Source organism: Hypanus sabinus, chromosome 12, assembly GCF_030144855.1.
Source record: "Hypanus sabinus isolate sHypSab1 chromosome 12, sHypSab1.hap1, whole genome shotgun sequence".
Classification (NCBI taxonomy): domain Eukaryota; kingdom Metazoa; phylum Chordata; class Chondrichthyes; order Myliobatiformes; family Dasyatidae; genus Hypanus; species Hypanus sabinus.
In genome coordinates, this window is record NC_082717.1 from 20,674,890 (window position 1) to 20,691,865 (window position 16,976).

Genomic DNA, 16,976 nt, shown 5'->3' on the forward strand with positions numbered 1-16,976 from the left:
CCTCGGTGATTGGAGCACCGGACTCCATATAGCTTTTGTAGAAGTCATTACCCAGAGGTTTACATGCTTTTTGAATCTAGACTGTTATTGTTCAAATGGTGTATTCAGTATTGATAAGAAGTAGTACAATTGTTTGGATGTTATTAGCTTAGGCAAATTTTGTATTGTTTGACTTAGATGAAGATCAGAGCGCATTTTATGAGTAATTAAGGCAGAAGACCTGGCAATTGCAAAGGGTTCACCAACACTGTCTTGCAACTATAGTTCACTGAAAGCAGTGTTACAAGTCAATAGGAGTTGTTTGATACACTGGACTTCACACAGGGCACACAGCTTTGGAGTTGAGACATTACATTGCAGATTGGCAAGACTGCACTTGTATGCAGTTTTGGTAGTTTCAGTATGGAAGAGTCATCACTAAAGCTAAAAGGATGCAGAGAAGATGCTGCTCAGACTAGAGGGCCTGAAGGAAAAGGGAGACGTTGGCTAGGCTGTGAATTTTATTCTCTGGAACATAGGAGATTAAGCAGCGGCTTTATAGGGCGTATATAAAATCATGATGGGTATAGATGGGGTGAATGGAAAGGGAAGGGACTGAACTAATTGGGACAACAAAAAGCTGAGGCAAGTTCAGTGGGGCATGAACAAGTAGAAACAGAAGGGCTACCAGGACAGTCAGCTTTGTGGATCCTGAAGGTACAAACAAGCATGTGGGGTATGGGAACAATGAGGTAGGTGGCAGTGAATGGAAGATTTTCAGGGATGCTGAAGTACTTTCTATTTTAAGTGACAAGAAAAAGTAACCCATTTTAAAGAACGAAGAATCCATGAAAAAGAAAAAATCTCTTACCTCTGTAACTGGCAATTCAAGCTGGACCATGTCATCTTGCTTTGAGACAGGAGTCTGTAGCGCTGTATCAAGTAGCAAGATGCCATTCAAGTCTTTCCTGCACCCAACTGCATAATCATCCACAAAGACTACTTTATCGACCGCTGGAAAGTACTGACACCGCACTTGACCTCCTGGCTTGGCTGGGGAAAAAAGGAAAGCAATTTTACTATCTATGAAATGTCCTTCGTACAATCTAATGGTAAAATTATCAGTGATTCCTGATGCATAAATTGACACTCAAATATTAAGGAGAACTACTTTCTCAAGTTTATGAAGTTGGGTTTCATAAACAGAGGGTTAGAAAACATGAGTATGGAAATCATAAAGTACCTTTATAGATGTCATACTTTAAGAAATATCTGAGGGCTTTAAAATGGTGCAAAAGTGTTTTACTAAAATGATTTGAAGGATGAAATACTTTATATAGTGGCAGAACTCACTTTCATGGAACAAAGACTGTAAGGAAATCAGATCGAGGTATTTACAAACAAGTACAATACACAGAATGGTACTGAGAAAACTCTTATTGATTGAGAAGCCAAGAACTAAGAACAAAAAATGAAGATAATTGCAAAAACTAAGAAACAGCATGATTATTTAAAAACATAACCTCATGAGATTCTGGAATGTGCTGTTTGGGACACTGCTTTAATTGTAATATTCAAAAGGGAGGCAAGTAGTTAAAGAGACCACGCAAGTTTACAAGGTGATGAAATGGGATTAACAGACTTGTATTGACTTTTAGCCTACTTACTCAATTACTAAGTTCCCTGGCCCTGATTGCCTCACTTTCATCATTTCCATCCAATCCCTATACACTTCTATTCCCCATGAGAAAGGCCTCAAAGCTCTTTGCTCCTTTCTGAACTACAGTAAGGAGTTAAAAGGCTGATTTTCAGTGCCCAGATTACTCAACTACTTCTTAATATCATAAGTAGTGAACTGAATTGGCTAAACCTTGGCATCTATGATGCAGAAGCTACCAACCACTCAACCCCATGCCAGAGTTCTTTAAAGTTCTTTTGTGGTGACTGCGCTTCAGCCAGGTTTAATTTGGAATCCACCATTTGGATCACCACAAAATTATATGCACCATTAGTGCATCATCAAGCCTACTTTAAATTCAGTGCAAATCCTCAACACAAAATGGATAACACCCCCCAATAAATAATAGCGTAATAAACAGGATGAGTATGCAATTCAGTTTCTCATGTCTGCTCCACTATTCAAGGTGATAATGCTTGAAATTCTACCCCAGAGGAGTTTCCTTTATCCCTGCAAATAATTTGAAAATATTTATGCTTGCTCTGCAGAAGACAAACTCTACTGCGGTTGTCTGCAGATATCGGCGGCACTGGACGGCTTGAGTTTGGTCTCTTTTATTGAGTGGCTGCAACTTTCTGTGTGTGCTGTGTGTGACTGTTGGTGTTGTGTTTTGCACCTTGACCACAGAGTAACATCTCATTTGGCTGTTTTCATAAATGGCTGAATGATAATTAAACTTGAATTGAAAAGGAGTGTTTAGAAATTATATCCATCAATTCCCTTAATATCAAGAAATCTTTGACCTTAATCTTAAATATACAATAATTTGATTCACTTGTTGCCTCCAAAAACATGTGGTTCCCCATATAACTTTACAAAAAAACATGCAGGTCAACACAGGAGCAAAATGAAAGCATTCAAGATACAGAGACATGCATTCTTTTCAATGCATCAGTTTTCAAAGCCAAAAATTCCAGCTGTAAAACACCTTTACAGGAAAACCTAATGTACAGAATTGTTATTGATGCTGTCACTATCATGCAGCTACAAAAAGCAGACTTATCATTCAACCAAACTACAACAATAATCGAACATTTTCAACTATCTGACTTCATTAATCCAGGCTTCAAGGACTCTTATGCCACTTCTAAACCACAGAATACTTCCAGGGAGTTCCACTTCGAGTTATATGGAAGAAGAATTAGTAGGGTCAAACCAAATGTTTCATTACTAGATTATAGAGGTACATTCTATTGAGCAGAAAGAGTGACCAATAAACAAGTTAGGGGAGAAGAGGAGATTCAGAAAAGGATAAGAGCCAAGGAAAGAGGGCAGACGACAGAATTGGAAGAATGCAAAATCATTGTATGCAAGACCAGATCCCTTTTAGAAAAGCATTGAGTAAAACTGAGGGTAGGTAAAAACCTAACATGGTGTACTTAGGACCTTGTGGGAGGCTACTACAGAAATTGCAGGGAGCATCAAGCAGATATTTAAAATATCCTTAGCCACAGATGACTGTTTAGGAAAGGCTTTAAGAATAAACCAGGAAATTATAACCCAATGAGTTTCACATGAGTAGCGGGTAAGTTTTTGAAGGTACTATAAAACAACAGATATAACTGTTTGGATAATCGGACTGATCAGGGACAGTCAACCTGGCTTTGTGTGTGGTAGGTCATGTCTAACCAATCTTAAACAGTGTTGAGGAAGTTATTATTGGAGTATAAAAGTTGCATTGTTTGCTGTGTAACCGAAACTATGTAGTTAGCTTTGAGCTTGCTATTTGCTATGCATGTATCCAATTTAGTAGGAGAATGAAATCTTAAGAATGTAGAAGATAATGGTGTGTTAATGAGAGGTAGCTAAGAGATGTAGATTAGAACATGATTAAGTCAATGGGTAGAAACAATAGTGGTGGATGTACTTGTGATACGCAACTGTAGACCAATTGGACATGCTAATGCAACTAAAGGAGGAGATTGCTATAAAAAATGCTATGTACAAGGATCGATGGGCAATCAGTGACTAGCTCAATGACAGTCTCAGCTTTGATTTGCAAATTAAAGTTTAAACCTTCTTGAAGAATCTTCTGCGTCTCCTAGTCGTTTGTGGGGCTCGGGAAACCACAACAAAATTGGTGACCGTGGCAGGACGGAAAAGAGACCCGCGGAAAGGAAACGGCTGATTGGGGACACTTCCCAGTCCTCTAGGGACCCCCACAAGGATAACAGAATTAAGGGTGCACCTAAACAAAAGGCAAGCGCTTTTTGCGACAATTTGGACTAAGAATTCTGTTGGTTTTGGGGAGGTCTTGGAGTCTCAGAAGTGTGGAACCACTGCCAAAGGGTCTCTCTGGTCCAAAGAATCTGGCAAAATTGGGGGTAAACAGGAGGCTCAGAGGATTGATCAGGAACACTGCAGTGAGGGCAAGTACAAATAAACTAATAAGAAGTTAAGTGAAGAAAAATTCCATGTGGTATTGGTAAGTCCCTGTGGATACGGCTTCGTATGAAACGAAGGTCTGAACGGGCAGGGAAAGGAAAATAGAGAAAATCCTCGCGGATACCGCCTTAAGAGATAAGGGTCTGAATAGACTAGGTGCAAAGAGAAAGTTCTGTGGATACCGCTCTGAGTAGACGTCTGTACGGACAGAACAGAATAGGAAACAAGGACAGACCAATATATAGTTTAAAGCGCTGGTAGATAGACGATAGACTAAGCATAGAATTCGAGTAAATAATATTATCCAGTAAACGAACTGTGAATCTCTGAAATACCTTAAAAAGAGAGAACAACATGACAGGTAAAGGAACAGCAACAGAGATTCTGAGCAAAAAAATCCCAGTAAATAAATATGAGATCACAAAAACCTCAGAAAAATGGGAAAAGAGAACCAAAAACCTGGTCACAAAATGGCCACAAGAAGGAACGTTTGATGTAAGCTTGTGCGAAGAAATGGAGGCACTAATTAAAAATTACAAACCTAAAGATAAATCTAAGAAGAGGGCAAAAAAGAGAACGAGAAATGCAAGTGATAAAACTCTTCAGAACGGAGGGAGAAAGGCTGAGGAGGACAGGTAGAATATTGATTACAAGTGAGGAAGACACTAAGGTGCTGGAGAAACAGCCTGTTAGAGAGAGAGGAAGGTACAGTGAGAAGCTGGCTTCAGCTCCGTACCCGGATGCGAAAGAAACAGAAAAGCCCCCTCCCTATAATGAGGAAGGAACCCCTAAGCAGTGCCCCCTGCCGACGGGGACAGTAAGCATGCAGGGAGAAGTACAAGTTTGGGATAATGAGGAGGAAAAAAGACAATACGAGAAGGAAAAAGCGGCGATATGGAAGGAGATACAGGCAGAAAGGATAAAGGTAGAACAGGCAAAGAGAAATGAAAGAAGAGATTGAACAGATGAAATACTTGAGAGAGGAAAAAGAGTATGAGGAGTATCGATTATACCATAGAAATAAACAGACTGGTAAAGAAAGTGGCTCATCGGGGCAGGAAGAGATGAGACATTCAAGAGGAAGTGGAAAAAAGATAGATGAGAGTCTTGGAGAAACACAAGAGAGAAGGGAATCAAGCACGAGTAAGGATCATGAGTTAAGTGGAGAGAGAGAGGATGCGAGAATTTGTGGGGAAGAGGTACGAGGCAAAAGCCTAGAAGAGCAGGAGGCGGCGGTAGGGAAGTGACTTGCGGAAGTAGAGAGAGAGCTAGATAAGTTACTGAGAGGGGATTGCCAGGGGAGATGTGAAAAATACTCCAGGGGCCAACCAAGTACTGAATCAGGACAGAAAGGAAGGACTCCACAGGGAGACCGAGGGAAGAGGAGGACCCCGGAGAAATTTGTGTGGGAGGCAGTAAAGACATACCCTGAGACAGAAGGGGAGTCGGAAGAGGAGGAGAGCCAGGGCAGGTGGGAAGGAGGAGGAAGAATGATGCCGTTGTTAGTTAAGGATCAGGACAAGTGCAGTACATCCCCTGGGGATCCCAGGGCCTAGAAGGGCCGAAAAACACTCTGCCCAATCTACATGAAGGAGCAGGGAAATGGATTAGAGCCTTTGAAAAAGAAACGGCGGGACGATTATTGGCTTTGGGAGATTTGAAGGCACTATTGATAAGGTTGATAGGAACCTCGAAATTTAACGAACTAATGGAAATGGCTGGCATAGTAAACTCGAACGACCCGAGAACTGATGGAGACCGGTTTGACAGAGTGAGGCAGAGGGTATGGCAGGCCCTCAGGAAGCTTTATCCACCCAAAGTGGACCCCAAAGCCTTAAAGGGGGACCCACTGGGATACACTGAAAACTCAGCAGCCTACGTAGAAAACCAGTTGAAAAGGTGGAGACTGGAGACTGAGCAAGAGGTGGAAAATAGCTTATTTATCACCACACTGTTCCGACATAGCATTTTGGATGCAATGCCTCCGCAAGTAAAATCCAAACTGGAGAAAGTAGTTGGGCTGACGTCAATGACCCCACAAGAACTTGGAGGCCATGTAGTCCCTGCAGTTGAGAAATACCAGAAAGACAAACGAAGGTTGGCTGAGCAGCAGGAAGAGGTGCAAAGAAAGTTAATACAAATGCAGCTCGAAGAACTCAAAAAGAAGGAGAAAGAGAAGAGCAAAGATGCTGCCAGCAACCACCGGTCCGAGTACAGCTACCAAAGTGGATGAAGCACCGCTATATGGAGGAACCAATCGTACTGTAAGACAAGGGCCAGAAAACCCCTTGCCAATAATCAACGTCTTTGTAGGAGCATTCCCACAAATGCCCTATCAGGAACAGACTAAATTCAAACAGCCCAGACAGGACTGGAAGTTCCAAGGAGAGAGACAGAGGAGCTATGGGCAGAGGGGACCAGTGAGGAAACAGGGGGAAAGAGAGATAGAGAGACTGTGCTGGGGATGTAATCAGCCAGGTCACATGAGAAGAGATTGTCCGTTTACACCATGGCCTGTCACACACCAGCAGGAACCGATAAGAAGGGAACTAAAGTTCAGCCAAGGACCAGCCCCCACAGGCCCAAGCAGACCTGTGAACCCCTATGCGAGGTATTAGGGGTGCCCCGAGAACTCGAGTCGGAAGAGACATTACCCAATGATAACAAGGGAGGCAGACGAGGAACCCATTGTTCAGGTTATGTTAGAAGGGCAACTGACACCAATGCTGATAGATACTGGAGCCACGTACACTTGTGTACAGCCACAGTATGTCCTTCACCTTCCCATGTCAGGAAAGTTTATTAAGACGGTAGGGTTCTCGGGGAAAACACAGTTGACACAGTGCACGGCTCCAGTGCAGTTGAGAATGGGAAATAAAGGAATTGTTTTGGCAGAGATGCCTTATTGAAACTGGAATTAAAATTAGAATGCACCAGAAATGGGCTGAGTGTGGAAAGAGCAGGGGCTCAATTGATAGTGCGAGAAGACAAGAAGGCTAATGTCTTTTGGATAGAGGCTAATGTCTTTTGGATAGGAGACATCGCAGATCAGATTCAGGAAACCTGGGAAAAATGGAAAAAGGGTGTGCAGGCTATATTACCCAGGGCTGTAATGCCCAAATCTGAGCTACATTGTACAGTGATTTTTGACGAGACTCAGAACAGGGAGTTAGAGGAGAGATGGCACCTGGAGACATGCACCCAACAGCGCCTGGAAGGGGAGGCTGTGATAATTGGAAAGCAAGGGGCAGCTTTACAAGTTAAGTGGAACACCTTTTTAGAAAAATGGTACAGGATACCGGAGGCTGCGCCCCACGTAATGTTGTTGGTAAACAAGGGATATCAGTCTACTTAGGACCCTTAGTTAAGAGTGCTGAAACCGTAACAGTATGGAGGAAAATCACGCCAGAGGTGTGGATATCAGAAGACAACAATTGCATTAAAATACTGGTAAGAGTAGATATGGTAGCGACAGTGAGAGAGGTCGAAATAACTCCCCAACCACACATGCCATTGCTGGGAAAGGAAAGAGGCAAGCAGAAAGATAGGTTAGATGAGTTGCTATCTATTCTGTGGTCACAGCATAACACGGACGTAGGGAAAATAAAAACAGCTAGTCCGGTGGAAATAAGGCTGAAAAGGGGAGCAATTCCACCCAGGAGACCACAATACCCTCTAAGACCAGAAGCAGAAGAGGGAATAGCATCAACAGTGCAGGGGTTGCTTGAAATAGGAGTGCTTAAAAGAACAAACAGTCCATGCAATACCCTGTTGCTGCCAGTCTTAAAAGCAGATAAATCTAAGTGGAGATTGGTGCATGATTTGCGAGCGGTAAACGATGTGGTAGAGGACTGGCCAGCGGTAGTCCCCAACCTTTTGACTAATGTTCCACCAGAAGCAAGTTACTTTTCAGTGATTGATTTGTGTTCGGCTTTCTTCAGCATTCCTCTGGCCAACCAGTGTCAGTATCTGTTTGCATTTACTTACAGAGGTGCTCAGTATATCTGTACCAGAATGCCACAAGGGTTTAAACATTCACCACATGTTTTTAATCAGGTGTTGAAGGCAGACCTAGAGGGCATACCATTGGAAAGCACATTGTTATAGTATGTGGATACCTGCTGATTTGCTCCCATAGTAAGGAACAGTGTGAGCAGGACACTATAACTCTGTTCGAGAAGTTGGCCCACGGAGGACATAAAGTATCCAAAAAGAAACTGCAATTTTGCATGCAGCAAGTGGAATACTTAGGCAGGGTAATATCCAAGGGAGTGAAGGCGATAGCACCAGATCAGATTGAGGCAATAACTAAGGCCCCAAAACCCCAGACTGTCGGGCAGATGATGACGTTTTTGGGAATGGCAGGGTACAGCTCAGATTGGATAGGAGAATATGCTGAGATTGTGGAAACTTTGAGAAAGATAATGAAAGAAGCAGGACATACAAATTTGAAGAACGGCTTACAGTGGAATGAAGAGGCGGAGATTGCTTTCAATACTATTAAGCAGGAGTTGCAGTCAACACCAACATTAGCTTTGCCTGACTACAAGAAGGTTTTTCATTTGTATGTATCCAACCAACAGGAGAGTTATGTCACAGCGGTTCTAACATAAGAGACAGGGACAGGAAAAGCAAAGCAGCCGATAGCATACTACAGTACGAGACTAGACGAGGTGGCTCAGGGGTATCCACCCTGTTATCAGGGATTGGCGGCGCTGTACTATGCATATGAAAAGGCATCATCTGTAACCCTGGGCTATCCTGTGACTCTGTACACACACCACAAAGTAGCAGAATTGCTGGAAAGAGGGAAATTTGTGCTGATGCCAGCCAGGATAGCAGTGTATCAGATGCTATTAACATTTCCAGACACAACTATACAGAGATGCACTACCAGTAATATAGCCGATTTTGTCTCTTTGGGCTATGAAGGAGGATTGTGTAGGGAAGACGATGGCATTTGCCAAATTGAGAGCAGATTTACGGTCAGAACCACTAGAGGATGCAGATAAAAAAGTTCTGTTCATAGATGGCTCTTGTTATAGGGATTATGATGGAAATCATGCAGGGTTCTCAGTAGTGCAGCAGGATCAGTCAAGCTATAAGATTATTAGGATGGAGTCCTGTCCCCAACTGTGTTCAGCCCAACTAGCGGAAATCAAAGCCCTGACAGCTGCGTGTGAAATGATGGAAGGTGAGAAAGTAGACATCTATACTGATTCGGCATATGCTCATGGAGTATGCCATTTATTCGGAGCAGTGTAGAAACAGAGAGGTTTTAAAAAAAGTAGTGAAGATCCCATACAACATTGTCAGCAAATTCTAGACTTAATAAAAGCCATAATGAAACCTAAAGCATTGGCTATATTAAAACGCCAGGCACATAAAAAGGGAAATGATGTAATAACAGGAAAATCAAGCTGCGGACGAGGCAGCCAGAAAAGCGTCTGGATGTACATCAGCTGTCATTGCCCCCCAGGTAAGCCTAGCTCCAGAACCTGTGGTAGAGGACCTAATTGAAATACAAGGTAAGGCAACTTTGGCAGAACAGACAATGTGGAGACGAAGGAGGGCCAAGCAGAACCCAAAAGGCTTGTGAAGCATGGAAGACGGTTTGTTGGTAGTGCCCACCCCTCTACTGACAATTCTGATTTCAGAAAAGCATGGCATTGACCATTGTACAAGGGGGGAAGTGATAAAGAAAATAAAGAAGGATGGTTTTTGGTCACCTTATTTACAGGCTTCAGTGGACTTTGTCTTGTCACAGTGCGAGGTATGCGCACAGAATGCAGGGTTCGGACATCAGTTATTTGACTGGTTAGAAAGTAGACTCGGAGGATGGGGAGCATGGCTGACTAAAATGGCAATAACTGTCAGTATTGTATTGCTGAGCTGTGTGCTTGTGCTGTACTGTTTTCTTCCTTGTCTCGTCTCTTGTAGTGCATGCTGCAACCAAACAATTTCCGATGCTCGTGGCAATTACTGAAGCAAGCTTAGTGGAGGAAGTAACACCGAAAATGTATCGTTACAGCCTATAACACCTGCAGGATGAACAAGAGCAAAACGACAGTGTGGGAGTAGATTGTAAGGGCTTCTGAGTTTTTTTCCGTCTCAGGTATAAAGGGACAGGTTTTTGGCTCAGCGGCCCAGGGTAACAGGGAGAGAATACTTTGAGGTCTTGGCGCAGAAAATTATAGTTTAACCTGAGATTTGGGAATAAGTGTTTGAGTTTATTGGGGCTTTTGTGCGCGGACTCTTAGTCTTCTTTCTCTCTGTGAAACCCTATGGGTCTCAAAGGGGGGATATATTGGAGTATAAAAGTTGCATTGTTTGCTGTGTAACCAAAACTATGTAGTCAGCTTTGAGCTTGCTATTTGCTATGCATGTATCCAATTTAGTAGGAGAATGAAATCTTAAGAATGTAGAAGATAATGGTCTGTTCATGAGAGGTAGCTAAGAGATGTAGATTAGAACATGATTAAGTCAATGGGTAGAAACAATAGTGGCGGATGTACTTGTGATATGCAACTATAGACCGATTGGATATGCTAATGCAACTAAACCAGGAGATTGCTATAAAAAATGCTATGTACAAGGATCGGTGGGCAATCAGCGACTAGCTCAATGACTGTCTCAGCTTTGATTTGCAAATTAAAGTTTAACCCTTCTTGAAGAATCTTCTGCGTCTCCTGGTCGTTTGTGGGGCAAGAGAAACCACAACGTTATCAGGAAAGTTGAAGACGACAATGCATGTTGGCTACATGGACTTTAGTAAGGCCTGTAACAAAGGCCCTGCATGGAAGATTGGTCAAGAAGGTTCAAGTTGCTTGGCATTCAGGATGAGGTAGTAAAATGGGCTGAAAATTGGCAAAAAGAATTTAATGCAGACAAGCGTGAGGTGTTGCATTTTGGGAGGACAAACCAGGGTAGAACTTACACAGTGAACAGTAGGACACTGAGGAGTGTGGTAGAACAGAGGGATCTGGGAAGAGAGATCCATAATTCTTTGAAAGTGGCATCAAAAGGCAGAGTGGGTTGCAAAGACAGCTTTGGCATGTATGCCGTCATAAATCAAAAGAGTGAGCACAGGGGCTGAAATGTTATATTGAAGTTGTACAGGATACTGGTGAGGCCCAGTTAGAAGTATTGTGTGCAGTTCTGATCACCTACCTGCAGGAAAGATATCAATAAGATTGAAAGAGTGAAGAGAAAGTTCAAAGAATGTTGATAGGACTTGAGGACCTGAGTGATAGGGAAAGGTTGAATGGGTTAGAATTTTATTCCCTGGAATGTAGAATACTGAGAGGACATTTGATAGAGGCATACAAAATGATGAGGGGTACGGATAGGGTACACGCAAGCAGGCTTTTTCTGCTGAGATCGCGAGAGACTAGGACGAGAGGTCATAGGCTACAGGGGAAAAGTGAAATGTTTAAGGAAAACATGAAGGGTCAGGTGGTATTTTTCACTCGGAGAAGTGTGTGGAACAAGCTGCCAGCAGAGGTGGTTATGCAGGTTGATTTCAACATTTATGAGAGATTTGGATAGGTACATGGATGGGAGACACATGTTGGACTATGGTCTGTATGCAGGTCAATAGGACTTGGCAGTTTAATAGGTCAGCATGTACTGGATGGGCCAAAGATCCTGTTTCTGTGCTGTAGTGTTCTATGACCATGACTTACTGACTTCAGTAAAAATACACAAAACTGGTCAGGAACTATACAAATAGAAATGTACAGTATATCAGAAATTAAATGCGGTGTAAACTTGATTAGCATTTCTATCTTTTTAAAAAGATGATCAAGTTAAAGTCATTAAAATATAAAGGAAAAAATGGTAAGAACCATTTTCTTTGTTGGGGAACTTGTCAAATACCATCTTAAAATAAAAATGGATTATTTAAGGAGTAAATTAGGAATTTTAACATTCGGGGGTGGGGATGGTTCTGCTTAGGCCTAACAACCCTGACTGACAAAACAAAACTTATAGAAAAAGGACTGATGAATTCTTCAATATGTGAGTGCGACAGTATTCCTGAATTTCCACCCAGGACTTGCATGATTGACAGTTATGAAAATAGAGGAAGCTACTGACACAATGAAGTAAACCCAGATCCCAGAGATGGAGAACCTTTATTGCTGCCCTAAGTGCGAATGGCATAATGGGCAACAAGTACATAGGAACTTTTAAAATATCTTCATTTTTCTATTTTAAAAGACTGTGGGTTACAATTGACCATTTCAATTTTTTTTTTAATTTCAAAATCTGATGTGACTATTTTACTTCCAAAGGGCCAATATATATCCCATTACTAAAAGCCATTTGGAACAAAGCTGGGAGACTGAATAAGAAAATGAAAGTTAAATCATCAATTGAAATAGTTTCACTGATGCACATAAACAGAATGACATAACTACACTGCTGTTTGCATACATCTACACCTGCCCCACCCACATTCCCTGCTGCATGTGTCACATAGAAGTTAAATGTTCACAATCTGGTTGTTCTAACGATCCATAAAGCTTAAACTGGAGCATAATCATTAAAATGATTTTCAAGTTTTATTACTATACCATGAGATCATGTGTTTTTTCCCTTACAGTACATGGAAACAAAGATAATAGCACAAGGCTAGAGAACGTGGGCAATATTTGAACAGGGCACCAACATTTTAACAGGGCAACATTCTTTATCATTGATCTTACTTCCTGCAAAACATTAAACTTTACAACAAACACGAGGAAATCTGCAGATGCTAGAAATCCAAACAACAACACACACAAAATGCTGGTAGAACACAGCAAGCTAGGCAGCATCTATAGGGAGAAGCGATGTCGACGTTTCGGGGTCAGGACTAACCGAAAGGAAAGATAGTAAGAGATTTGAAAGTAGAGGGGGAGGGGGAAATGCAAAATGATAGGAGTAGACCGGAGGGGGTGGGATGAAGCTAAGAGCTGGAAAGGTGATTGGCGAAAGTGATACAGAGCTGGAGAAGGGAAAGAATCATGGGACGGGAGTCCTCAGGAGAAAGAAAGGAGGGGGGAGAGCACCAGAGGGAGATGGAGAACTTTACAACAACTTGCTCTTAAGATGAACATTCAGAAGTCTTTCCAAAATGTTAATATACAGCAAAGGTCAAATTTTATACCAAAATAACAAATTTAAAATCAACTGTACAGTCAGGTAGTATCTTAGACACATGATCTAGTAACCCATTGAGAGAAAGAATGTCATCAAGTTGGAAACGATGGAGAAAATGTTCATAAGCTTATTACTGGGACTGGAGAGGCTGGGACTATTCACTGGAGCACTGGAGGAAGAAGGGGTGATCTCAGTGGAAGAACAAAATCATGAGAGGCAAAAATAAACAAGCTGGATGGTCAGTCTTTTTCCAAAAACTAGAGGGCAGAATTAATAGAAGAGAAAAATTTGAGGACTAGAGGTGTACCTTCTTTTCTTTATACACAGAGAGCAATGGAATGAGCTGCCAGAGAAAACTGTAGAATCGGGTATAATTACAATGTTTAAAAGACCTGTATATTTAATTTTCTTAAGCATTTTTGGTTTGATATTCTTATGTACAAAATATAAATTAATTTTCAGTTGTAGTAGTAAATAATAATGCAGCAATGAAATATACTCAGTTGCCACTTTATTCGGTACCTTCAATCAATGGTCCAAATACCAACACACAGGAACCAAGATCCTTTTGCAACCAAGATCCACAAAAGTAGATTCAATTAGTACTCATTTTTCAATATACTGAATGATTTATGGTACTTCACGTGAATGAATCACCAGTGTTTAACAACAAGGTACAGCACAATTCCATGGCTTGTCTAAATTTTAGACATGGAACATAGAACAGGACAGTACAATTTTCAGCTCACAATGTTGTACCGACCCTAAACAAACCTACTCCATAGCAACATGTACAGAATGCTGAGGAGCTCAGCAAGTCCGGCAGGATCTCAGGCTGAGACCTTCTTCAGGACTAAGGAAGGGGAAGATGCCACCATAAAATGGTTGGGGGAAGGGAAAGAGGGTAGCTGGAAAGTGACAGGTAAAGCCAGATGGATGGGAAAGTCAAAGGCTGGAAAAGGTGGACCACTGAGAAAGGGAAGTAGTACCAGTAAAAGGTCAGAATGGGAAAGAGGAAGGGGGGTTGGGAATTTGTTTACTGGACAGAGAAATCAATTTTCATACCATCAAGTTGGAGCTTACCCTTCTACACAGTCCATTTTTCTTATATCCACATGACTACCCACAAGTTTTTTTAATGTTTTGTTATATCTGTTTCTACTACCATTGGCGACACCCACACATCACCTTCTGTGTAAAAACACCTACAAGACATCCTAAACTTTCCTCTTCTAACCATAAACAGATAAACTCTAGTATTAGCCATTGCTGCCCTGGGAAAAAGTTGCTGGCTGTCCAATCTATCTATGCTTCTCAATCTTGTATACCTCTATCAGAATCAGGTTTATTATCACCGGCATGTGACATGAACTTTGTTAACTTAGCAGCAGCTGTACAATGCAATATAATAATATAGATAGAAAAAATAAAATAATAATAAATAAATAAGAAAATCTTATTCAGTATACTTTATATAGTATACATATATTGAATAGATTAAAAATCATGCAAAAAAGAGAAATACTATCTATTTTTTAAAAAGTGAGTTAGTATCCAAGGGTTCAATGTCCATTTAGGAATCAGATGGCAGAGGGGAAGAAGCTGTTCCTGAATTGTTGAGTGTGTGTCTTCAGGCTTCTGCGCCTCCTAACTGATATAACAGTGAGAAAAGGACATGCCCTAAGTGCTGGAGGTCCTTAATAATGGATGCTGCCTTTCTGAGACACTGCTCCCTGAAGATATCCTGGGTACTTTGTAGGCTAGTACCAAAGATATAGCTGACTAGATTTACAACCCTCTGCAGCATCTTTCAGTCCTGTGCAGTAGCCCCCACCCCCCACCCTGCCATACCAGACAGTGATGTAGCCTGTCAGAATGCTCTCCATGGTACATCTATAGAAGTTTTTCCAGTGTATTTGTTGACATACCAAATCTGTTCAAAACTCCTAATATAATATAGCCCGTCTTGCCTTCATTATAACTGCATCAATATGTTGGGACCAGGTTAGATCCTCTGAGATCTTGACATCTAGGAACTTGAAACTGCTCACTCTCTCCACTTCTGATCCCTCTATGAGGATTGGTGTGTGTTCCTTCATCTTACCCTTCCTGAAGTCCACAGTCAGCTCTTCAGTCTTACCGACGTTGAGTGCCAGGTTGTTGCTTCGGCACCACTCCACTAGTTGGCATATCTCACTCCTGTATGCCTTCTTGTCACCACCCGAGGTTCCACCAACTATGGTTGTATCGTCAGCAAATTTATCGATGGTATTTGAGCTATGCCTAGGGACACAGTCATGGGTATAGAGAGAGTAGAGCAGTGCGCTAAGCATACACCCCTGAGGTGTACAGGTGTTGATCATTAGCAAGGAGATGTTATCACCAATCCACACAGATTGTGACAGATGAGAATTTGCCTCTCATTCTCCATCATTCCAAAGAGAAAAGTCCTTACTTCCTCAACCTTTCCCCATAAGACATGGTTCTCTAATCCAGGCAGTATCCTGGTAAATCTCCTCTGCACCCTCTCTAGAAGCTTCCAAATCCTTCCCTTCACAAGGAGACTATGAAATTAACAACCCCAAGTATGGTCTAAGCAGAATTTTAGAAAGCTGCAATATTACCTTGGTGCTTGACATAATTCCAAATGATTTAACCTTCAGAAAATAGACAAGAAGCATTTGAAATCATTAAGACATTTATCTCAGTGTGGCAAGCGGCTGGACCCTGTTGAAGGTAACTTGTGGAATGATCAGATTTAAATGAATGACAAGCCAATACATCTTTGAAACCAGTTACATCTCCAGGTGCTTGATTTTCTTTTAAATACATGAGATTGAAGGGACAGCCTATGTGAAAGCAAGTGCTATAAACAAAACCATAGTACATAATTACTTACCAAGAGAAAGTTTACATTAGAAAAAATGGAAATGGCAATTGTAAGAAAGGCAAGGAGCAATTAAAAGTGTACTTAAGATCATTGCAGCAGTATATTATCAAATTACTTCAAACAGCATAAATGTGACTGCTACTTAATAAGAACCAGGGATTGTTTTTACAAACTCACCAGGCCAAGAAACTTACAGATCAGAATGGAGGCAAAAACCTTAATAGTTACAATATGCTGAAGGAACAAATTTTGTTTTATTCCTGATCTCTCTTCCACTAAGGGACACACAATTTTATCAGGGCCTATCAATGTTTTTCCATGCAAGAACCAAACTCCAGCTCTTGTACATGCTTAAGCCAGCAAAGATATCTACTGTCATATGGTTGGTGACAATATTGCCGTAATGTAGCGGTGTGCTACACACAGTGCTGGAATAACGATGCGCAGATGAGCAGTTGTGTAAAAAGATCTATTTAAACTTCGTGGTCTCGTTTTTAAGCCTTCCCGTTTCCACCCTCCCCAGGCGGGAATGCTGTAGGGGGCGCATATTCACAGTCCCTTCCCACGCACGGTCTTTTCCTCTTGCTGGTAAAGGCCTGGCGCCCTTTTTGGGGCCGGCCTCTCTGCCGGCATGCGCCATTTTGTGAGCTGGTTCGAGCGCACTGGGAAGTGGGTCACCACAGTAATACCATTACATTGGACATCCATTGAATCCAGTGAGACAGCACGAAATGAGACACCTGCTTGCCATGTCTGCACTAGGTTGAACATCTTAAATACAGGAGTACTTGAAGTTGATGAAAGAAAAGTCTGTGTCAATAGTGTTTAACATTTCTACTT

The 16,976-nt window shown here is 41.7% G+C and overlaps 1 protein-coding gene across 8 annotated transcripts in view; it reads right to left on the minus strand.

The window, feature by feature from the left end:
• birc6 (baculoviral IAP repeat containing 6) overlaps positions 1–16,976 on the minus strand; it is a 253,706-nt gene that overhangs the window by 220,527 nt on the left and 16,203 nt on the right. For all 8 annotated transcript variants that reach the window (XM_059985630.1, XM_059985634.1, XM_059985633.1 and 5 more), the window contains exon 2: positions 851–1,032. In XM_059985630.1, coding sequence (XP_059841613.1) covers positions 851–1,032 — 182 coding nt within the window. The remainder of the gene's footprint in view (positions 1–850; positions 1,033–16,976) is intronic.